The 24,474-nt window shown below is 48.5% G+C and overlaps 1 protein-coding gene across 1 annotated transcript; it reads left to right on the top strand.

Annotated features, from left to right (window-relative positions):
- Positions 1-929: 929 nt before the first annotated feature.
- Positions 930-14,615, top strand: LOC122370997 (leucine-rich repeat neuronal protein 1-like). Its single transcript, XM_043347029.1, has 2 exons — positions 930-1,007; positions 12,415-14,615. Exon 2 carries the CDS (start codon positions 12,430-12,432, stop codon positions 14,071-14,073), a length of 1,644 nt encoding a protein of 547 aa, XP_043202964.1. The 5' UTR covers positions 930-1,007; positions 12,415-12,429; the 3' UTR covers positions 14,074-14,615.
- The last annotated feature ends 9,859 nt before the right edge of the window (positions 14,616-24,474 follow it).

Genomic DNA, 24,474 nt, shown 5'->3' with positions numbered 1-24,474 from the left:
ATCGTAATATTCTCGGAGAACGATCATCAGAGAACAGAAGAGGCCGACATCCGAGCGGGCCTGTGACTCAAGTGTGCAGCCGACCGCTACCCAAAGTCAGCGGGCCGCTCAGAATGATAGCGGCACGACCGGCCCGCCTCCCTGCCAAGGGAAACAGATAAAACAACTTATGGAGCCATCAGAAACAAGCCCATGAAATAATGACCCGTGATAAACACGATGAAATATTGACGGACATAAAACTATGTTTACCGGCCGAGAATGAGGGCGAGACGGAATCTCAGTGGTTGAACAACGTCGGATTCGGATGAAATGCAGCCCGCTTCTGCGGAACTTTATACATATGCTACGGAGTAGATCGTTTATCCAGTTCCGCATCTGCCGACGGCTGGACTCCATAGATAAAGTACATATCTATGATCGCATCTATGAATGCAGTTAAACCGGGCGTAAGACATTACTCTCCAGATGTTCCGGCCATTTTCGGCGAAAATCGTAGATTCTGAGACGGCGATACGTCGAGGGTCAGATCATTACCAGCTTATCCGCCCGTGCTCTGCTAGTGATGTATTGTTTTGCCAGCTGTGCAGGTGTTTCGCGTCCATGATATCGTCTATTAAAATTTTAGAATGAGGCAGAAATCTGGAAAACTCACAAGAAAAACCGAAATGAATTCCCACTTCCAACATTGATTTATGCGTAAAGAACGTGTTGACCACAGCGATACCTACTTTCTGTGGCTCTCTGGCATTGGGTTCAACTCTTCGCTGTAGCATGAGGCACTGGTACGACTGGCCAGAAGTCCACCAGTACCCCCCCCCCCCTCCAGAGTACTTCAGCCGACGCCGCGCTCACCTGCCGCCGCGTCGGTGCCGACGCCCGTCGGTCGGTCGGCGTCGGCAGTAAGTCGTCGGATTCGACGGAGGGGGGACGGACCGACGGACCGGCGCGCGCCCGGCATGGCGGACACGTGAGAGGCGTTTGTGGAGGGCTCGGAAAGGACTCAGGTGAGAGAAGGAGAGGGAAGGAGAGAGAGAGAGAGAGAGAGAGAGAGAGAGAGAGAGAGAGAGAGAGAGAGAGAGAGGAGGAGGAGGAAGAAAGTGAGACAGACAAACAGGCAGACAGACAGAGAATTAGCACTACCGGACAGGAGCTCAAATGGCCGTATTCACAATCACGAGTTAAGGGTAGGGGTAGGAGTAACGGGTAAAGAGTTATTTTTGTGGCCGTATTCCCAATCGAAGTTTACCCCTGATGGTCGCCCGGCGCCACGCAGACGGCACCACGCAGGCCAGGTGCCGTCTGCGTGGCGCCGGAGTGTTCAGCTATAGGCTGACACTGTGATTTTGATTTTACGTTAGTACGGTAAGCATACAGTAGTTCTGCTAGTAAGTGCGTGATTATATCGTGATTCTGGGAAAGGGAAGACGGATGACTGTTTGTGGAAGCCGCGGTGGAAATTTGATAAATGGCACTGGCGTCAGTCCGTAGCATGTTACTCTCTGAAATGCCGGACTCTATGTTGAATTTAAACTACTTGTTTGTCTGCCCTCTACGATTCAGACGGATATCATCAGTGGTAATGGCCTCGAGTAGGTTTGAGTGGCTTCGCGATCTTGCCCAAAGCCAGCAGTTGCCGTGCAATATGCCGGACTGTTCTTGGACTTCTTCCCGTGCGTGATTGATTAAGTCCAATGTGATGATCTGTATTAGGAGTTTTCCCCGAGCTCTTACAACCTTCAAAGATGTTCTCATGACAATAACAAAACTAACCACAATCAATCGCAGTGAATATAAGTAGCAAATGAGAGAACTAGTGGAGACAGTGAACCAGTAGAGGACAGTCACTTTTTAACGACTTTCTTACCAGAAGAAGAGCAGTCTGAATTTTCATTCATTTCATTTGGTCCCAAGTTTGCGTCACCCCATTCCAGTGTGTTTGTTTGAAATTATTATCAACAAATATTTTCCTGAAGTATTCCTACCCTAATGTTTAAGTCCCTCTCCACTCTTCTCTCTCTCTCTCTCTCTCTCTCTCTCTCTCTCTCTCTCTCCCTCTCTCTCTCTCTCTCCCTCTCCCTCTTCCCTCTCTCATTTCCCTTCATCTCCCTCCGTCGTCCGTTTTCCTTCAGACTCGACTTCACATAATATGCAAATTGCTGAAGAGCCATTCCCCTTCCAACTCAGAGCCGTGCCCTCGGTCGCATCTCACTCACGATGTCGAGAATCCGCGGTTCATCGTGTCCAACAGGCCGAAGACACATCAATCCAGTGTTTTAGTACATCTAGACGGCAAGTAATGGGGTGTTAATGCACTTATTGCGCAACTGGGCCGCGACCCGAGCAAGTGGGATGGAATGAGTCGTGTGGGGCAGCTGTACTGGACAGGGAATTAACACTCGGTCTCACTGGGCGCACGGTGGACCGAGCGAACAGATATTCTGGTACGAACCGCACAAGTGGAGTGGCTGATGAATGTAGGCTGTTCAGGGGATTGACATACAGACTGAGAGATCAGTAGGCCTAGTTTTAGGCTTTGTTATCTAAATGCACTGCAGTCTTACTTTATGTATAGGACAGTTACATCGTGGGGGCTTAATCAGAACGATAGTCTTGAACGAGACGTTGTCTGGGCCCAAGAGACCCGGAAATGCATTAGCACCTCGTTAGAATAATTTATTTACATTTGTAAAGGTTGGCTTGTTACAAAACGCCCCTGAACGGATCCCTTCTGCCATGGCTACATTTCACTAAATGGAAAGGCCCAAGAGACCTGTAAGAATGCTTTGTGAATAATTCATATAGTTATGCGAAATTTTTAGGGTCGGTGAAGCAGCCTGAATCTTCCACTTTCAATAAAGGTGAAGTTGACCCTATAGGCTGTAAATAAATTTGATGAGCAACGATAAACAGTTAGCAACACAATAACAAGTGTTACGATGCAACTCCGTTTCACTCTGCTTATACGCCGTGCTGTATATGTAGTTTATTCAACTATTCACATTTGGCGTTTTACTGGCTGTTTATCGTCTCCGTGCCGTATATTTTGTTCATTTACCATAATCAGCGGAAATCCAACCCAACGTTTTAGCATTTCCATTCCGCCGAAGGTCTCCTTTCCACCAAAACACCGCACTTTGGCGGCGCTTCCATCCGCCTGATCATCTCTTCAGCGAGGCATGGCCGCAGGGCACGATTTATGCGAAGGGTCAGAGGTCAACCGCCCGGGGGCACGACCCACCGAGCGAGGTAGACGCCGGCAAGCATGAACTACGACCCCTGTCGACGAGGCGTTCAGCTGATTGCAGCTTTGGGCCTCTGAGGAAGCCCTCGGCGACTCAAGGTGTGCTCCGGGACTGGGCAAACGCCGCTATCCCCGTGGGCTGAGATTCTGATAAATTTGAGCCGATTTAATAAAACGGCCTCCACCGGGGCAGAAATGTGACAACCAGTCGTCGAAATGACTGGTGGGAATCGCCGTCAGGGTTTAGTTATGTGTTGTCGGGGTCTCACTTCAAGGAAGCTGGGAGCGTTCGATTAATTCAACCTGAGCTTGCTGAGGTTGGGAGGTTCCGTTCTCAGTAGCCTAGCCCCAAGAAGCTAAATTTTGACGGCGATGAAGCAATGAGATATGATGTGGTGAGCTTTTGCGAGCTCATGAACAACGAGAAGTTATGTGATTTGTCCGTGAATCAGGTATTTCGTAGAGAGACAGCGATTTCATCATAATTCGAGTACTTTACACATATTAATTTATCCCTCTTACACGCCGTGAGAAACTGCTCTTGGCATGTTCACTGCATAAGAAATCTACACCATTTGAAAACTGATGACCACATTTTTTATGAACTGAGATTATTAGCACCACTCACTCTAATGTGATTCTTGCAATTAGCTCTTCCTATCAATGAGCTTCATTCAAGCCCGATACCAATATGCTGCCAAATGTTTCCGAATTGAAACAATAGTTCAAGCATAAAAAAACAGTACAAACATTCCTTTTTTATTTAAAAGAATATTGTCTGAGCAAAATACCTGTAGATGCACAGTTGTTAGTGATTAGTTATTTGATTGGCACTGAGGAAGGCTTGTTCTTCGTGTTTTTCTCATCATCTATGCCTTTGTCCTCAGTAACTTTATTCGGTCAGCTAGCCTATGCGCTATGCTAAACACCCAAACCGGCGTCGCTGCATTCTTTTGATGTGGGTCTTAGCTGTATCATACCTACTCAGCAAGAGCCCTCGGCTATGCAGAATTTGCAAGGGTGCATTGGAGTCGCTTTGATGTTGAAGAATATCCATTCTTTTAAAATCCACCAAAGTCGCAAATTCCGTGCGCGCCTTGAGCATTACCCACTGTGTTAGGAGTGCTCCTAAGAGCTTTACGACGGTCTGAATCGTCACTTTTCGGCCTTTGTCTGCTCCATCTTGATGCTCATCAGGCTTTGAGCGAAATCTCAGTTGTTTGTAGTGCCCTAATTTCCACCGCCATTGTACTTCTGCAAAGTTTCAGCCGGCTTTCTTTCAGCCTACAAATTGAGGTGGAATCTGATTAAACTCCGACAATGCGCGTTAGCAGTCAGAAGCTTCATAATTTGTCTTCAGTCTCGCTCTCTCTCTCTCTCTTTTTAACGCCGTCGGGAAAAAGAGGCAACTAAAAGGCGTTCTTCCGGATTCTGGTGGATGTCAAAACTTTCGACTCTTGCCGCGACAGTGCGTCCACAAATGTTCGCTGTTGTCGTAACTCAGTTAACAAGTTTACCGACCTCTGATTAACTGCAGCGAGCTGCGGTGGCCAGAACCTCCTAACTCCATCCCGTGACCAAGACAGATGGCCGGTGGTCGGCTTTTTGCAGCCCTGAGCCTGTAGCGTCTGTTCACTGTTGTCCTGTAATCGTGCCACCATCAGAGGCAAAAGAACAAGGTCATCAACAAAACGTCATTCTCCGCGACGAAACTCAATTCGCTGGAATTACTTCATCTTGGATGTCTGCTTTGGATTGCCTAAATTCCTATCGACACACATTCGTATCGAAACCTAACAATCCCGATCGGAACTTTTAGGACATCATTTTCCGAATTGAAGGCATTCCGCATTGGTGACGCCTCGGAGGCGATTTGAAGTCGGGATGGTTTCCAGATGCCACTGTGCCCCGGAATGTGTGTTATTGGATATCGAAGCCCGGGTACCGGCGTGGTAAACAAAGGGCTCGGGTGCTGCCATAAGCAGGCCCGCTGCCGGCTCAGTTTACGGCTTCCTCAGCGGAGCAGCAGCGTCTTTTTACTCTCCCACCAATTATCGGGCGCCGGCTGTTTTTCCTCACAGCTTATCTGCGAAGGCGGTGGGCAGCAGCGGAGGTGAATACTGGTGCTGACAGCTAGCGGCAGTTTCACAAACTACAGCCGCATAGCCTCCGGCCAAACAACTCGCCGATATGTTTAATTGGATGAGGCGAATGCTGCGAACAAACAGCGCTGACGGACAAAACTAATCTAAATCTGGGTGGAGCGGACAGCTCGCGTTCGGTCTGGCTCTTGTCGCTCGGTTAGACAAACCGACTGGTCGGCTGCGGTTAGAGCTAAATAAACACATTTCCAGCGGTAAGGGCGCTTACTTACGCTGGAGTGGATACGAGCTCCCATTTTCCACCAAACTGTACTTCTCCGGATGATGTATATGCATAAGTATGCAATTTAATTTCATAAATTTCCCTTAGAATGTATTCGGCATCAATGTTTCATAAGCTCAACTTGAAATAACATTATTCGTAATCCGACATCCGTAACCTTTTTTTCTGGAATAAAGCCAGAAAGGGGAGAGAGAAAGAGAGAGAGAGTTGAGAGAAAATGGAGGAAGAGAGAAAGAGAGAGAGAGAGAGAGAGAGAGAGAGAGAGAGAGAGAGAGAGAGAGAGAGAGAGAGAGAGAGAGAGAGAGAGAGAGAGAGAGAGAGAAGCCGCGATTAGCATCCAAACTCAGCACTTATCGTGCTCGTTTTTCCCGCCCGATCTGACCTGAGAAAAACGCCCTGGAGCGAACAATCCGTCGTCGCCAGGGGCAGCCGCGATCCCAGCTATACAAACAGTCGACAGGGCGTCCAGATAATCTGTTTAACGGAAGCACGCCAGCCGTCGACACGTGGCGTGGAGGGTAGTTGTGAGCACGTGCCACATGTCATTGTGAGGCTGGTCCTTGTAAGTCATCGGGCACTTGAGGAAACGCGTGAGGCTTGTTGGACGAGGAAAGAAAGACGTTTTGTATGTCTCTAAGGAGGCGAATGCTTGTTTATAGGAATGGTGCAAATAAAAGGAATGGAAAGAGAGAAGGGAGAGAAAGGAGGGGAAGAGAGGGAGGGGGAGAGAACATTGGACAATCGTCGCAAATTGAAACATTCAGTAAATGTGATGCTTCAACTTAATCGCACTGAAAATTGGTATTGTGTGTCACAAAACATTCATTGTGCTATAAAGTAGAGTTTATAGAAATTACATAAATAACCATTTGTAGTAGTTAGGTACCTACCCTTTTGTGCTCAGAATCTTGACGTGATATCTTGCTAGAATTGTATCATTTATCACATTCGATTTTTATAAAATTCAAAATCGGGTAGATGAAAATACGAAACAACTTTTTATCTAGATTCGTAAATTTTGTCACGTTTTTTATCACCAGAAACAAGTATTATCCACGCGTCGTAGTTCGGGACACCTTAAACTCCACATGTGACCGGATCTCTGACCTCCGCCCTCTCCCTCCCCTTCCCTCCCCTCCCCTCCCATACATCTCGGAGCCGTCGGCGAGCCTTACCGACTGGGACTTTACGGCGTCAATAATTGGTTTTACTGCCGGAGGGGTGAACCGGTGCGCCTGGACCGATCGGTGGTCAGCCCCCCCCCCCTTCCCCGTACAGGGTCGGATTCCGGAATGGTTTACTATGCTGTGATTTGTCATAGAGAGGTTTATGGCGCCTCGGGGCCCTCCAACACGATCGGCCTACGTTAGCGCCACAATGAAAGAATAGGACGGACGACCGGGTACAAATCAAAGGGGCGGAATTGAAGCTGAGAAATGTGAGGGCTTGGTGTCCGGGCGGGGCCACAGAAGTTGGATGATGGGTTACGAGAACTCGAGCCTAAAATTTCTGACTTAAATGGTGTGTGATGCAGATCAAATAAAGGACAGCTTGAAAAAGCGTGTTCTTTGTTCACTGTTCTCTGTTCAATGTGGGTTCAGTTCAAGCACAATTGTTGTTATCTCATTCGGTCCACGGCTCGTGATAAAATCCTCATAGATTCTGAGCGTGACGCAGCACATCCCTGGCCTGTTATGCTGACCCGCCTCACACGCGAGTCGTGCGGCACAGTATCCTCTAAAATACGCAGGGGCCAGCCCGCCGCGCCGAGCTCGCACGAGTTTTCAGCTGGCCTCACGGCACGAGTTCGTTCGCATTGCCGGCCTCAGCTGCAATGATGAATGATCCTGAAGCACGCCAGCCCAGTTATGTCGTACATCAAACGCGCGTGGTGGCTATTTACGTCCGCAGTTCGTTCCCGTGCCCCAGTGAAGACCAACGCGGAAGTAACCCACCTCACGTGATGAGAGAGAAAATCTCAGATATCAACCTGGCGTAGCAAATATTGCCTACTTCTTGACGTTGGTATCAAAACAAAACCCTTCAATTTTCTCAAATTACGCTTCCTCAACTTTCCATCCAATCTGTTTCGGTCTCTGAGGACTCATCGTGCCCCACCAGGCACGGGCAGCTGCCCGCGGGGGGAGGGGTGGGGTGGCGGTGGGGTCTGCACGCGCCACCCGCACCCACCCATTATTAGCTGTCACTCACATGGCCAGTAGCGGCGATAAACATCAACTATGTATGGAGGTCGACAGCGGCGCGTCGAGCCTCACAATGGGTGGAGTGATTTGGTATAGGGATGCCGCCGCCGTGCGCCCCCCCCCCCCCCCCCCACCGACCCCACGGGCAAGTGGTGTGTTTGTGGGCAGGATAGATCAAATGATGGGTGTGTGCTGGGTGGAATGTGAGTATTGAATGATGTGGATATCGGGTTTTGCGAGGGTAGAGCTAGTACTACTGAATGCTTAAGAATGCACGAAATATGCAGCATAGTGCCTCATCTGCATAAGAGACACATTCAGGCACGCCAACATGAGAAATATGCACTCGCTTTTTAACCCGCGCCGGGCCGGTGCTCTGAGATTCCGCGCCGGGCCGGGGGGGGGGGGTGTCTGAACACCCCCTTCTAACTCGGCTCCTGGGCCACGTAGCGACACGCAGTAAGCGGCAATCGAAAGAACGTCCAAAATAAGGACGAAAACACTTCGGTCATTTTTTGGGTCAGGTCAAAGGTCAGGTCACCAGAGGTCACCAAAGGTCAAATGTCCACTATTTCAACATTTTGGAAACTGCCAACGGCTATCTCGGGAACCGATAGAGCTACAGCGCCGCGGAAAAGCGCATTCGATAGCCCTTTTACAGACCTTTCTGAGTAATGTGCTCAGATTTGACCTTAGGTCAATGGTTTAGCCTCCAGAGGGCAAAAACTAAAAAAAAACCGTTTTTACGAAAAACGTTTTTTGGCAATAACTTTTGACTCAAATAAACCACGACAATATTTTTGCCACCATCGTGTTCCTCTCGTCGAGACGCGTCGAATGAACTATAATTTGACCTTGAAAGGTCAACTTGAAAATTTGACCTCAGGTCAAGGTCATGACCTGACCGGAAAAGGTCATGTTGCATATCAGTCGATCCGCAACGTCGAGCCGAACACATCTAAGGCGTTTTCAGCGCCCTAGCACGTCTCTATCAGAAGTTATTAGCGAAAAACTGTTAGATTCTGTTCGTGACCTGAGATGACCTCGGGGACATAACGAGGGGTCACAGTTGCCATTTTCCGGTTCAGTGTGTCCATTTTACCTACATCTCGATGTTTGAGAGTGTCTAGAATAGCGTTCGTGCAAAACAGACGCTTTTCAATTTTCTCCTATTGACTTATAATTATGGAGGGGTCGCAAAATTGACCTGACCTTAGGTCACCGATATCGAAATTCCGAGATATACATTTTATAGATAATGTTGCTCTTATCAATCGCTGAAAGTTTCAAGACAATCGATCAATCGGTGTAGCTATGACGAGCATTCTTATTTTTTCTGAGGTGAGGTCACTTGGCGTGACCTGGTGACCTGACCTAAGGTGACCTTGGTCTGAAATTTTCACAACATGTGCGGAAAAGATGCACGAACAGGTGTGCCAAAAACGGCGGCGCTCCGCGCCGCCGTTTTTGAGTGCGCACGTGCAGTGCGCACGTGCGCACGTGCAGTAGCACCCCCTATTTGAGAAATGTGATAGTGTTGGATGTATTGTATCTGGTCACATACCAACTTTGAGCTCAATCAGTGACGCAGTTCTGGAGATATCATTAGACCAACTTTGTAAACACCCCTCACGCGCCACGCGCAGACCCTCCTCTGTGCCAGCCGATATCTCCCGCAGACATTGCATTCAATGTTTAATGCACGGGGCCATCAAACAGTGAAGACCGGACCTATCTGGGTGTTACTGATCTCGAGATATAACATCTGAAAGTTAGGGCCACTATGGTCATGGCCGAAATTTCTGCACTCAGTCCAGGTGTACAGAGGTCTATGCTACCACACAAAGAACTCAATTATGATCATCAAGCATTACAAGTTCAGCCTTCAATTAAGTTTTACAATAGGACAAGTCAAAAATCAGTAGCCACCTTACACATGTCTGTTATCGGCTCTCAACCAGGCCTAATTTCGGCGGTAGCTCGGCCGAGTTGGACAGCGCCGTGTCAGCTGAAGCACCCCTGAACTTGCCTTTAACTTCAGAGCCGAACTCTCTGGTGCTGCGGCCACGTCACTCGCGAGCCGTTCTCGAGGGCCCTCCGGCCAATCCCGCAGCCGGGACGGTCGGTCGGCCGGCGGCGGGCGAAATCACGGGTCTCGTCCGCGACAGGTCTTGTCTCATAGGCGTCACGGGAACAGGATACTCGTACTGCACTTCGTGATTTCGAGAAGGGGGATGACATGTTTTTGCTATATGGCTGGTGAATAAATGTCTGATACCAATTCTATCTTACCCCACTGAACGAGGCGAAGCAAAAGGCAACTGTGTATCATCCCATTAGAATTGGGTTGTGCCGCAAGTAGAGTGAAAGACAAATGGAAATATTCGGTATAAACGAAGCTTTTTTGGTCTGTTAGTCAGAATTGATGTTCAGCTATGGCTTGCCATCTTCTCTGCTAACTGACGGGTGCCTACGGTCAAATGACCATTGATCTCTTATTGGTCCATGACCGTTGGGAATACTGTAGGCACTGCTACCGTGACAATGACTGTATATGACGGCATTGACGATCAGCAAACGACCTCCCCCCTCCCCCTTCCCCGGGACCGCATAGCGTGAGGGTCAATCAGTGGGGACAAAAACGCACTGTGTGTGGGTCATGACAATTCACGCATCGGTGACAGCAGTAAATGACACGTGACACTGGGGGTCGTAAGATAATGACGCAGTGTTGAATCATCATGAGAAACACGGAGGAAAAACATTTCATTTCTTGAGGCTTTTTTCACAAACTGTTCTGTCAACGGTTGAGTAAATGGCATGGAGGATATAACTATTATTTTAGGAAGAAATACACACCCTAACAATTTTCCCTCCATCAGTTTTGAAATGATGCCAAATTGATCTTGCGAACGGCTTTCAATGCTACTTGCCGTAAAATCCCCGTAAGCTTGTATCCCATCCATATTTCGGCTAGGTGCGATTATCCTCTATCCTTTTGGCGCGATATTCTGGTGTCGACTGCCTCAAACGTTATTTATCGTTTTGTTGTCTGCGCGACGTTTGTCGCTGATTCCATTACCGTTGATTTGAAAGGCAAATATGCCGCAAAGGGACATAAATTACGGAGCCGGGAAAATTATCGGCTAGAATGCAAACGGATTTATGTGAGCTGCGCTCGTACTTTGCCAAACAAACACACACAGATAGCGAACATTGTGTTGGCCAATTAATTCTGTCGCCAGCGAAAGCAATGGCGTGGTGACATTGAAACTACGCTTTTTGAACAACAGTTACATGTAGGCATAGGTATTATATGGCTATTAGAAATTGATTTAGCATTTTTGCTTCCAATGCATGATTACCATCACAACCCATTAAATCGTGCTCAATGTTACAGCCACGAGTCTCCTTCGCTAGTTTAAAACCCCTCATTGAAAATACCTCCATAATGGCTATTTCCTGGTTCCGCATACATTCATAAATCAGTGCATGTTTAGCGGGCAGCTCCATCTAATAGTAGAGCTCCGGAATTACGACAGCCCCAGCCGATGATTTGTAACACCTGGCCGGACGGAGTCGCTGTACCAATGGTATGATTACACTATGTGACGTCATAACATTTTGCTGAAATGGCGGCCATTTGTATCCAGTCACCGCGCTGATTCATAGAGCTACCAGGAGCAGTTCATGGACACTTTGCAGTGACGCATTTCGGAATTATGCGGCTGGAATAGCCGCCTGCTTGACAAAAGTAACTGCAGGCACAAGAAATTGGTCTTGATGGCCACTTTTGTTTATGGGTACACCGACCAAATGGTATGGTAATCTTTCTCCCAGTAGAATGGCTTTAGGATGAAACAGCCACGACAATAATGCCAAGAAATGTGATAAAAAGTGTGTGCGTAAAACGTAAGGCGGTGTATCCCACACATGGGGGATCAAATTCATGTTTTACCAACGGCTTGTCGGACAAGACAGCAGCTTCGAAAAATCACCGAAGTCCTCTTATTTCTCGCAGAATAATATGCAATAGCTAGAAAGAGAACGGCAGCTAGATCCTGGGTCTCCCCTGTGGACTCGGGAAACGGCTATCATTATTTGCCGAACTTTGACAATTTGCGAAAGCTCGGAGAACTTATCCGGAAACACTAAATCCAGCCATCGGAAAACAAAACTATAAATCTGTTGCTGTTTACTCCACAGAATACAAAACTGTCTGAAATATTTTTTAAAGGGACATGGTTGTTTCTCAAATAGTTTTCGGAAACTTATTACTTTTAAATGCGAATCACGATTCCAGGACCTTCGTCTTGCAAGAAAACACTTTCATCAAATAGACTAATTAGACTCCAATTAAGTATTCAGCTCCAATGCGGCGCATCTTCTTCCCGAGTTTTCCTCGAGCCATAATTGTGAACCACTTGACTGAGCGAGACGCGAAATGTGTAAACATTGGGTGACAAGAATTGTCGTATATTTTAATGCAGGACAGTAGCATAATGAAGAGAAAATGAGCCCTTTTCAGATGCCGTATACGAGGTGATAGTTTGACTGAAACCGCCGTCTGTTTCGTTCCAGGCTCTTTCTCTGAAGATGTGCTCCCGTCGCCGGTCGCTGTGCTGGCCCCTGCCTCTGGTCGTCCTTCCCCTGCTCGCGGTGGGAGGTCCCGCAGCAGCCCGGTGTCCGGACCAGTGTCGGTGTCGTCCCCACGCCGTCGACTGCAGCTCTGCACACCTCAGCAGCGTACCCATCTCGCTCGACCCGCGTATCCACCTCCTCCAACTGGAGGACAACACGATCGCCAGCATCGCCGACTCCCTAGTCTTCTACCAGAGTCTGCAGGAGCTGGATCTCTCGGGGAACAACCTCACCACGCTGGGGGAGCAGCAGCTGTCGCTGCAGCAGCAGCTGCACCAGCTGCAGCTGGCAGACAACCAGCTGTCGGAGCTGCGCCGCGGAGCGCTGGAAGGACTCGGTCGACTGGAGAGACTCGATCTCTCCGGTAACAAACTCTCATCACTCGAGGATGGTGTCTTCGTGGCGACTCCGAGACTCCACTGGCTGAGTCTCGCGCGGAACAGCCTCCGCAGCCTCGACCACGAAGCGCTTCTCGGGCTGGGTGAGCTGGAGATACTCGACCTCTCTGGAAACCAGCTGACGCGAGTACCATCCGTTGCTTTTCGTCACCTAGGCAGACTTCGCACTCTGAAACTCGCCGATAACCAGATCACTGAAGTGGCCTTCCACGCCTTCTTCCTTCTTCGTTCGCTTCACGAGCTCTCACTCGCCGGAAACCAAGTGACGATCATCCACGCGGAGGCTTTCTCGGAGTTGCACGAGCTCCGCCAGCTCGACCTCAGCTCCAACCAACTGGACGCGTTCCCTGCGACGGCCCTGGCTCCTCTGAGGCTCGAGGAACTGGACGCCGGGGATAACCTCTTCCCATCGCTGCGACCGCGTCACCTTGACGGGTTACCTCGTCTGCGTGTGGTGCGTTTCTGCGGCAGCGAGAGACTCACTGACGTCTCCGAACACGCCTTCAGCAATAATCGACTTCTGGAAGAGGTGCATCTGTGCGAGAATCCCAACCTTCGCTGGCTGCCGCGTACTGCAGTTGATTCTCTCAGAAGACTCCGAGTTCTTAACATCGGAGGCAACGGCCTGGAGACGCTGCAGAACATGACGTCTCTCCTGCAAAGGGTGGAGACATTCAACGTATCCGGTAACCCGCTCGTGTGTAATTGCTCCGCGCGATGGCTCTGGGAGCTACCAGGGAGGGTGCCGAACGCTTCAGCCGTCTCTGAGGTACTGTGCGCGGGCTCGGGCAGACTGCTGTCATCGCTGAGTGAACAGGACCTGGACTGCGGCTGGTGGGTGGCCGCCACAATCGCAGCAGCAGCGTCACTCCTCGTTACCGTGTGCGCCGCGATCGTGATTGTGTTGGTGGTAAGGCGGAGAAGGTACCGCGATCGGAGTAGGAGTTCTGTCCTGGGTGGGACGATCTCAGATGAGAAACAGCGACCGCAACTGACGCCCGCTGCTTCAGCGAAGGCCCCTGACCGGTCAGCAGCGCGCGGTCACTCGCATTTCACACTGCTGAGCGAGGACTATGTGACCGACCGGTCCGGTGTGGGTCGAGGGGACTATACTGGAGATTGTGACGGGGACTACGCTAGGGTCTACGACGATGCGTATATGAGAGACTACTCAGTGAAGGTGCCGTCTGTGGTCGTTTAGGAGTCGAGACTGGATACTCTCGACTGGAAACTTCGTTAATGCTTGCTTCACTAAGACTGAAGTGGGCATTTGATTGATTTTAAACAGCCTGATATCCTGTATCAGGCTATGGTGGAAACTGGAAAGGCTTGAAATGTGCTCTTTGTTCTGCCTGTATTGGTTGGTGACGTGTCCGGTCTGTTGAGGAGCGGAGAAGCAGCGTTTGGAAAGGGACCTATCGACAGTTGAAACAATGAAGGTGGTGATGCTACAATCAAATAAGAAGCGTTAGGTTTTTAGGCGATTCGATATTGTCTGAGGAGATGGCGTCATCTTCTGTGACATATTTCATAACTGGTGCTACCACTTGACTGTTTGGTAGTGATTTATACAATGTGAGTGGTCGTTTCGTTGTTCTTGAATGCTTGTTTATCAATTTTCAACTAGGTAGTAACATGCATTTGTTATTGAACGTGTGTAAATGGATGGTGTTTTATGACAGTTGACCAATAATAAGTTGATGCTTTGTCCAAACTGCATTGGTGAGTATAGGTACGGTATCGTGTGTGAGGTGGTTTTATGAATACATTTTGTGCCGGATCGTAACTTGTGTGGCAGTTTTCATATCACATGAATAAGGATAAAAGATAGAGGCGCGCACACTGTGCAAAGGGCAGAGTATCAGAGTAAGCATACACCTATCGCTCGAGGAGAATCAATCATGTAATTTTCATCATTTTAGCTGTCGATGATTATAAATGCATCTATAGGATAACGACTGGAAACACTGAAAGACTTGTCTGCTTCTCGAGTCCAACTTTTTCGAGCGCCTAGGTGTCTGAGTAGGTCTTCTTTCCAACCAGCCCGTTGGCGGTGCGCAATCCGTTGGCCATTCCTGCTTTCATAACGACATAAGCTTGTTATTTTTACATCACCCTGGTCGACAAAAAGTGAAACAGAATTAATTTTGGTCCCCTGAGACACACACCGGGTATGAGAAGAGCCGCGAGTGTCAACTTAGAAGTCGCCTTAGAATACGACAAAAGGCGTCAAGCAAGACCCTAAAACGATGCTTTCTCGAGCTAACACATAGGAACCATACTAGAGACGGCAAGCCGAGATCTCATACCTGACCTGACCAGACTGATATAATCGAAAGGCTGTGATTGCACACCTGATATGCCACATCACGAGTGCTCCACACTTCGAAGTTGATATTTACTTTCTCAGCAGACAGAAAATAAGTTTCTTCCAAGTAACTGATCGACTTTTTATTTATAACATTACTGTTTCAGCTGCTTTTTTTTTTGCTCATGGCGTGATGCTTATTTTCATACATTCAGCGGCAGTGGAATGTGACCAGTATTTATTGGCTTTGCAGGATGCTAACGTGGGAAATGTGTTTCCACACCTATTTCTTCCGCAATGTGCTTTTTTAACATAAATAGCGATATTTATATTGTTGCTATATAACACTTCATATTTTCCCACTCCAGTTCTCGATTTTTCCACAGATCGCATTATTTTGCAAAACGAAATTGCTAGGCATTTTCAAGACGGCTAGTCAATTACCAAGTGGCGTTTCCAGTTGACAAGTCTTGGACACAAAACTGAAAGAAGCCCCAATATTCCGAGACATGTTCTGAAGTTGGACGCATTGCTGTCAAACACTTGAATAGTCCTGCCTCATTTCATAACCATCAGAACAGTCAACATTTCACAAAGCAAAACTTTTATCAGGAAACGACGTACATTTTCAATTTATGCGAGAGCTGTCAACAAACTTTGTTCATTTAAAATGATAGGATGACGTTGACTTTGCAAGTGCTCCGATCGGTCAGAAACACATATTTGATTTCAAAGAATACAATGCAAGTTTTGTAGCAAGTACCACACTTTGACGATAAAATCATGAATGAAATGGACTATGGAGCAAACACGGGAACAAAAGTCTTTTAGAACGCAGTCACGCAATTGGAAGGACTTATATTTGAGGATTGTAAGCATAAGCATCGTTCAGAGCGTTCTACGAATTTCTAGCCTCTATTCTTTCAGCGCCATCAGATGAAGTGGCGACGGTAGGAAGACAGCAGGCCGTCTTGCTGCCCTCCCCTCCCCTCCCACTCTGACGCCTGGAGAGTTGCTTCACCCTGTGACAGCAGGGAGACAGGACGACACACAAGAATCTGTGGGATGTGCCCATGGATAGCGGCTGTCACCGTAAACTACCCCGCGGGCAGCTACCGACAGGCGACAGAAACGTCAGCAGAGCATGTAGAGAGAGAGAGAGAGAGAGAGAGAGAGAGAGAGAGAGAGAGAGAGAGAGAGAGAGAGAGAGAGAGAGAGAGAGAGAGAGAGAGATGATAGAGATGAGAGAGATGAGAGAGATGAAAGAGAGAGAGAGAGAGAGAGAGAGAGAGAGAGAGAGAGAGAGAGGGGGGGAAGCAGAGACAGACAGACAGGCAGACAGAAAGACAGACAGACAGACAGACATACAGACGGACGGGCAGATCAACCAGACACAGACGCTGAGGACAGCGGAGATGGTGAAAGGAAGGGGGCAGAAATTCCGCCACATCGGCCCCAGTATCACGTGGCATGGGCGCGCCCGTCTGCCATGCGGCCACGTGCGGCGGCACGTGTGTAACGTGGCTCGTCCCTGCGCCTGTTCGTGTCACCGTCCGAGGGTGTGACAGGGCGTGACGGGCCGTCAACTTGGACACGTGCTGCTGGTGACGGCCGTGTCAGATTTCCAGACAGAGGGGGAAAGAAAGGTTAGAGGAATGGGGAAGGGTGGCGGATGCACCCGCAGCCCCATGATGGTCCGGTGGTGGTTGGGAGTTAGTGAGCCGTTGAAAGTCTAACCCAAAAAGATGACCTAGTCGATGCAACGAATCGACGTTGAATCATTTTCGTGATTCATCAGTAGTTGATTTCTATAAGTGGTGGACTCTTCAAAAATTTGTTCGTCCAGGCAACCGTTTGCTTTGGATCCCTCCGCAAGTTACGGATAAACTGACCAGATTTTCAGCAGTAGGTAAAGGCCTGGCTACACTATGCGTTTTCTGCGTGCGTTTTTGCAGGTTTGCGTGTTTTGCGTAATATCGTTCTAGGAAAAAAGTTATAAACAATATAATTTTTACTTTGGTTATATACAAAAGCTAATATAACTCTTATGTAACTAAAATTTAAGTTGAAAAACATCACAAAAACGTAATATCGTTCTTTTTTCTAGAACGATATCACGCAAAACACGCAAACACGCAAAAAACGCACGAAGAAAACGCATAGTGTAGCCAGGCCTTAACAGTGTCGCTGCTTTGACTGAATCGAAAACACACATCTGCTTACTTACGCAAAGAAATTTCGTGTAATGGTTCCTTCAAGATTTACCGTCTCGGAAATGGGCGCCATCACTGTGTTTGCCATTGCAAACGACGCAACTTAACCGACACCAGAAAACACGACGCACCCAAAACAGGTTCATCGGCGCAAACCACCGGCCGGGGACTGGGCGTCGGCTCAGCTCCGACCGAGAAACCTACCTCACCACTCGGAGTAAACAAACGGCTGGCTTTAGCCACACGCCGCCCTGTTTTGCTCAATGTGCCAATTCCCAGGTTGGTCATTGGGGAAGGCTTCAAATGGGTGGTGTGGGCCAGACCGAACTATTCCTCTTTTTCTCTCTGGCTCTCTCTTTGCTTCTTTCTGTCTGTCTGTCTGTCTGTCTGTCTGTCTGTCTGTCTGTCTGTCTGTCTGTCTGTCTGTCTGTCTGTCTGTCTGTCTGTCTGTCTGTCTGTCTGTCTGTCTGTCTGTCTGTCTGTCTGTCTCTCTCTCTCTCTCTCTCTCCCTTTCTTTCTCTCCCTTTCTCTCTCTCTCCCTCTCTCTCCCTCCCCCTCTCTCTCTCTCTCTTTCTCTCTCTCCTTCTCGCTCTTTATCAGCCAACAGGGCGGAACGAAAGAGAGAACACTGCGAGGCAATCGGACCGGGAAAACTGCCCCCAGGTGACCCTAGTAGTTTCCGGTCAGGACAGACGAGCTAGGCTCAGTGGGCTGGGAAGTGATCTTCAGCAGTGGCTCCTATTTAACGTGAAGTTTCCTTTCTCTACACCTGACAATGGTGAAAAGAATGCGGCTGCGCTACATTTCCATAAGATGTAAACTTTAAAACTACAAGAAACAAGAAACTGCCCGGGATTCTGTGTTGCGAAGATTCCATTGGGCGAGTTCAGCCGTCACTCTCCATGTTTTATCATTTAGACACCCTAGTGGAGGAGTTTTTTTTTCGCAAATGTCACTCGAAAAAAGTTATTTATTTTCATTTGCTTCACTCACTCTAGTATTTTCCTCTATCTTTCCTTCCTCAATACAGCGCCCATGGTTTTCCTAAGTTGATGAATGATCTTTTTTACCCTTTCCGTAAAACATATGTATGAACCACGACCCGAACTGATGATCTCTGCTCCTCCTCGGCCACAAAGATCACATCAGTCGCAGGATTCATCACCGGGCCCATATTGTGGCGTGGCGCGGCAATGGTCCTCGCCACAATGCGTTCTTTCAGCCCACACTATGGAGCACACTCTGTCATTGTGGTGGGTCATTTGTACCGTGTCTCCCTCGCTAGGTCATCAGCCGTCCCGCCCTGTCAGTTAGCAGCGTCAGCAATTTTCGGCGTGACGTCATAAGACCAACGGAACCGCGGTGGTCGTGGTAGGACGGAAATCCTTGATGATGTCGGTCGCTGTCGTCGAGGGCACCAAGATGGTACTTGGCATCAAGTTCAAGGGGAAGGTAGCACAGAAATGATGGTGGGCGGTGGCCATTGGGGCGAGTTTTCTCATGGAAGAAGCGTTTTCTATACTATTTTGACAAAGTGAATAATGTTTGACACCATCAAATCCAGTTTCAAAGGTCTTTAAGAAAAGGATTGTGATAGGTAATAGACAATATTATTCTTGCTGTGTGAAAGAACACCACGTTATTTATTACCTACACTATGAAAATAGTTTAAAAGCAACTATGCCACTAACTAATCATTTGTCGATCATTCAGGGCATATTTTAACAAATTTTTACTGCGTCCCAAAGTTGAGCAGAGGGCACGCGCTACGACTAAGGGCACAGGGCAAGGAACAGAGTAGGGCACTGAGGAGGGCAGAAAGTAGGGCACGGCAGATTACAGGGCATGGCACAGGACATTTTAGAGGGAAGGGTACAGGTCAGGGCACACAGCAGGGCACAGGTCAGGGAACCGGACACGGCACAGGGTAGGGACGCAGTGGGCCAAATCAGCAGGGGCTATACGTCCCAAGGCGAGGGGGCTGCGTCCCAGAATGGGACGCAGTAAGTGCCTTAAAATATGCCCTGCGATCATTGGAGCTATTCGATTGAGATATGGTGGAGATTTTTTCATACGGAAATAGTTGAAATGCTCGAAAGGGCAAAACAGAATTATTTGACGAAAGTGTGAGAGCATAAATACAGAGACAGAGAGAGAGAGAGAGAGAGAGAGAGAGAGAGAGAGAGAGAGAGAGAGAGAGAGAGAGAGAGAGAGAGAGAGAGAGAGAGAGAGAGAGAGAAAGAGAGAGAGAGCGAGAGCGAGAGCGAGAGAGAGAGAGAGAGAGAGAGAGAGAGAGAGAGAGAGAGAGAGTCGAGGCTAGTCCTTTGCTCTTGCCGTTTGATTTTTTTTAATCCAGGACCTTTATGTACTTTCGGAGCAAAGCAAAAACCTAAATTCACATATCATTTTCAGGTTTATTGAACCGAAATCTGTCGTCTGGATTTACCAACCGACCACGGCACAATATTATGGTTGTTTGGACATAGACAAAACCACTGATTAGATGTGCATAGGGAAGTGTTGATGCAGCACGAAATATGCAAATCAGGGCCAAAGAAACATAGATATGTAGCAGAGTAAAACATAAGGAGGCTTTTTACATCCCTTTTTGAAGGTCAGCATATCATTTCATACTTGACATGTAGAATATATTCGACCAGCGACAGGAATCTGCCTGCCTGAATAGATGATCCATTCTTTGCGAAATCACCACGCCGTCCGTTTGAAAGGAGCTCGGTCCACGACGAAATATCGAGGAGTCTGAAACCATCCGTTGCCGCATTCATATGTAAATCCAGCCACATTTGACGAGGCAGCGATCGTCTGACTGAGCGTCATTGCTGAACCCATCGGCCTGAAAATATGCAGCAACCCGCCGTTGAGAACCTTGGGTAAGTACCTTCAATGGTAGCTCTACTAGGGTAAGGGTAACTCCAGGGGTAACTCTATTTATATACACTGTGGGTAACTCTGGTCTACGAGTCTACGTGCCCACTAGGCACTATCATTACCCATCAGTGCCTCTTACTTGCTAATGCTATCATCGATCTGATCTTGCGCAGGGTTTGGAGAGTCAATGCATCCATTCCATCTCACCCGCACCTGTGCTACCTCCGAATGCCGAGCACTCAACACCCCCCCCCCCCTCCCCCTCCCCTCCATCCATTGCCCTCCGTCTGAGGTTTCAACCTCCGCCTGCCATTTATTTCAATACGAGCTGTCGATACTGGTCATTTTATCATTGAATCCCGTGCGGATTTCGCCACTAATGGTTCCGGCAAACAATGAAGACTGATGGGGCCTGGCCGACGGTGGGGTCGGGGGCACTCGGCCAGTGTTTGGTTTGACACGGCCGCTAATGTAGGAAATCAGTCAGTGTCGGAAGCGATGAGCCCGTACCTCAGGGGGGAGGCTAGAGGTCATCAGATTAGGGGAGGGTTACCGGATTTGAATAAGAGTTTCGGGATTTGGGGAGGGGTCACGGCTTTTGGGGTAAGGTCACGGCTCAAGGGAAGACTTTCGACTCCGTGGTGAAGACCTTCAGCTTTAGAGAATGGTTCACACTTTATAAGCTCAGAAATGGTTACTGGCTATGGTAAAAAGGTTCAGGGGCTAGGTATAAGCGGAGTGCTCGAGAAGGCTATAAGATAGTCGGATATTCCGTTGTGGTTTTGAGGCGTGTTTGTAGATATGCGGAGATTCAATGTGTCGCTGTCGATGATACTGTAAATCATAAACTTAGATCATTAAAGAAATATTTTCAATAAATAGTCCATTATTAAACAAAACATATCGCAAATAGAAAAAAGGCTTGCAATCGCAGCCTGCAGTACAACCCCTGTTCCATGACACACTGCCATCACCACCTTGACTCAGCCGCGTGTAGCATGACGCACCCCTTCATCGTCCAGCCCTAGCTCTGTTCCACGCAGCAGTGCTTTGTTGCGTGCCTGCTCCCAATCGAGTCCCAGCCCAGGACACATGGCACTGGCCAGGACTGCCACTTACACAATTACCGACACGTTTACCGGCAACGAACCCTTACGATAAAACACATGACGGTAAGGTAGGTGAAATTAGTGAGAAGTGGGCTAGTCAGGCAGAGGTTAAGTTGGGTGTAAGTGAGCAAATGTGCAAAACTAATGGCGCCAGGTAATGCGACGAAGTAAATGTTCCAAACGTCGCAACCGACTGTTTGTAATGTTCCCATGAATTGCGTCCCGTGATTTTTAATTCCTGAGCCATGTGTCACGATTGATCCTTTACCCAGTGACAAGTTTTGCTGCCTCGGTGTCTGATTTGTCTTGCATGTTGTCAGGCTCCGAATCATTGTCCTATTGGGGTTGATGGAATGGGTGAAGGTTGTCTTAAATAAGGTCACATAAAAGCATGATACAAAAAAAGATGTTTAAAAAATACCGATTACAATCATTTCTTAAAATATATTTTTGAGGCAGCTATTAGTTCATTGTTTATCAATTTGCGCATCAAATGAGGTAAATATTTACCTCATGAGTCATGAGGTAAATACGACGCAGGTTCTGTTTGTTGCTACCTTGGGGCCGTGGATCTAAAAAGCCTGTACAGAAGACCGCCACGCAGTGGCTATCGATTCATCTCATCGCACGTCGAGCGGTTGACGACGGTCCCCACTTGCCAGCCGATGTCTCCGAATCTCCTTATCCATCCACCCTCCTCTCTCCTCTCACTTCCGCCTCATTTGACCGCCTCTCTCTCCTCTCCCCTTTTCTCTCTCCCTCTCTCCCCTCTCTCCCCTCTCTCTCTCTCTCCCTCTCTCTCTCTCTCTCTCTCTCTCTCTCTCTCTCTCTCTCTCTCTCTCTCTCTCTCTCTCCCTTTCCCTTCCCAGTCTCATTTCCCGCGTCATCCGTCGCGACGGCGCAGTTTCCGCGCCAAACGTTCCCCGCGGGCCGGCATCAGCTCTGTTTGTCCTCCTAGCGTCGGCACACTGTGCCCAAATGTCTCTCCCCATGGTCCTCTTGTGCCTGTGGAGGACCCCACTCTACCCTCCCCCTTGCCGGGAGTTGTATGAACAACCCCCAACGATCGGAGATTTCCAAACAGCTCAGACACCCAGCGGGGATTCGTCTGCCGAAAGAGACGATAGTCGCAGCACACAATCCACCTTTTACGCCTGTATTCCCCTGCTAATGCGACCCTCCCGACACGCTATCGCTAACCCTTTGTGACGGGTTTGGCTACCGCGCCAAGTCGACGTCGGTCGCTCCTCTATGGCCAAGTTCCGAGACCTTTCCGGCCCCCCTGGTGCCTGGGTCGCGCCAACTTCCGTGCGGAGGTCGCGTAAACGACTTGCTTGTGTTCGGTAGGTGATGTGGACTTGGCGTGGCTGTGGTTGGAGTAAGGGGGAAGGGAGGAGGGGGGGAATGGAGTCAAAGCTACAGAGTGCTGTGGGGCGGGGCTGGGGCTAGGATTGGGGCTGGGGCTCGGGTAAGCACCAGATATACGGAGCTGGACTGGGACTTAGGCTGGTGTCAGGATAAAGTAGCTCTATCAACTTCATCGCTCGTTCACCATTCCATGCCTCCAACGACACTGGTTTCCACAAGATCCCCTATCGACGACGACACTATCAGGCCTTCCTAACTATGCTAAACTGGTCTTTAACGCCCTCCTCGAGCTGGATACTTTGTAATTGATGTCGGGAAGCCGCGAAGACCGTGTCGCGGACTCGGCCTAAACGGCAGATTATCGGTACTTGAGTCAAGAGCCAAGGATAAAATCGGCGAGAAGTTGGGCGTCGTCCATCGCTGGACAAAGTCGCCGGTAGGCGTTAAATGGTGCCATTTACTGAACGTTACCGCCGGAAAACTTTTACGGGATGGCGGAGGAATTTGTGAAGATCTGTGGAAGTGAGAATGGCAGCTGTATGGACTCAATTAATGGATCCATGGCTTAGCGCTGCAGAAAAGTGATAGAACGGCGGATGTCCGCATAGATTAGTCGCTGTAATGTGATGGGTGATAACTGACGATCTAAACGTGGATAGGAAGTAACGGCATGTGTCTAAACTCTCGTAGCGAAAGGCCGTGCTAGCTTTTGTATAAGCCTAATAGGTATCTATTTTCTCCGATGATCTTGTTTTTGGTCTTCGGTTACCAAAATGTACTGTACTGAACTGAACTGAATTGTGACACCAGCTCGTAGTGTCAGTAACAGAGCCATCACAATTTCTGACACCAGCTCACTGTGTCACTAACAGAGCCATCACCACCAAATACACCACGTTCCACCAACACCAGACCTCGTCGTTAGCAGCCGATCGATAAATACTGCATGCAACTGACGAGTTGCAGCGGTGTCTCAAACCGCCACTAAAACGGCCGCTAATTAATAGCTGCTGATTAAATGATGCCCCGAGGGCTGTAAGCCGCCGCACACTGGGCCGATCGCCAGGTCTAGCACGACATGGGTAAAAAAATCGAACTTTGTGGATGTGCAATGAAACCTATACCAATTTCTTAAAAAATGATCATACTACATTGCTGTGGTCTTTGTTTTCCAACACAATTGCTATTTCATGGCGAAAACTCAGCTTAAACACGAAACTTCGGAATCGTTTGGACCGAATCGTCCCCGTACTCTTCGACAAGTATCTTTGATCCACGAAAACAATCACAATTTGAGGAGGAATCCACATTATATACATCAAACGATAGCTCCGGGTCTGCAGAACACACAAACCACATGAAAATGGCGAACTTTACTTGGTTAGATGTATTGGCACCGCAAAGATTTAAAGACGAAAATAGAATTTCACATAATTGATGTCACACACAAATAGACTTTTAAAAAGTACGCAGAGACCCGCCTCGAACATCTCGCACATGTCATGATTCATTGCACTACAAGATCCAACAGTCATTTTTTGCGACTTTTTGCGACTTTGGATGTAGCAGCAAACATCAACCCGCGCCGGACGGTGCTCGGCGTCAAACGGCGGGCCGGGAGGTGTTGATTGAACCACATCCTTCTAACTCGGCTCTTGGGGCCAATAGCGACACGGTGGTAAGGGCATTCGAAAGAGCGCCGAAATTCCAGATGG

The sequence above is a fragment of the Amphibalanus amphitrite genome, unplaced genomic scaffold (genome assembly GCF_019059575.1).
Source record: "Amphibalanus amphitrite isolate SeventyFive unplaced genomic scaffold, NRLGWU_Aamphi_draft 001193F_arrow, whole genome shotgun sequence".
Taxonomy (NCBI): Eukaryota; Metazoa; Arthropoda; class Thecostraca; order Balanomorpha; family Balanidae; genus Amphibalanus; species Amphibalanus amphitrite.
Note: the sequence above shows the minus strand (reverse complement) of the source record. Positions and strands in the feature narration are given on the sequence as shown.

Coding starts and splice junctions, on each gene's coding strand:
- LOC122370997 (XM_043347029.1), top strand. CDS start 12,430: ATGTGCTCCCGTCGCCGGTCGCTGTGCTGGCCCCTGCCTCTGGTCGTC.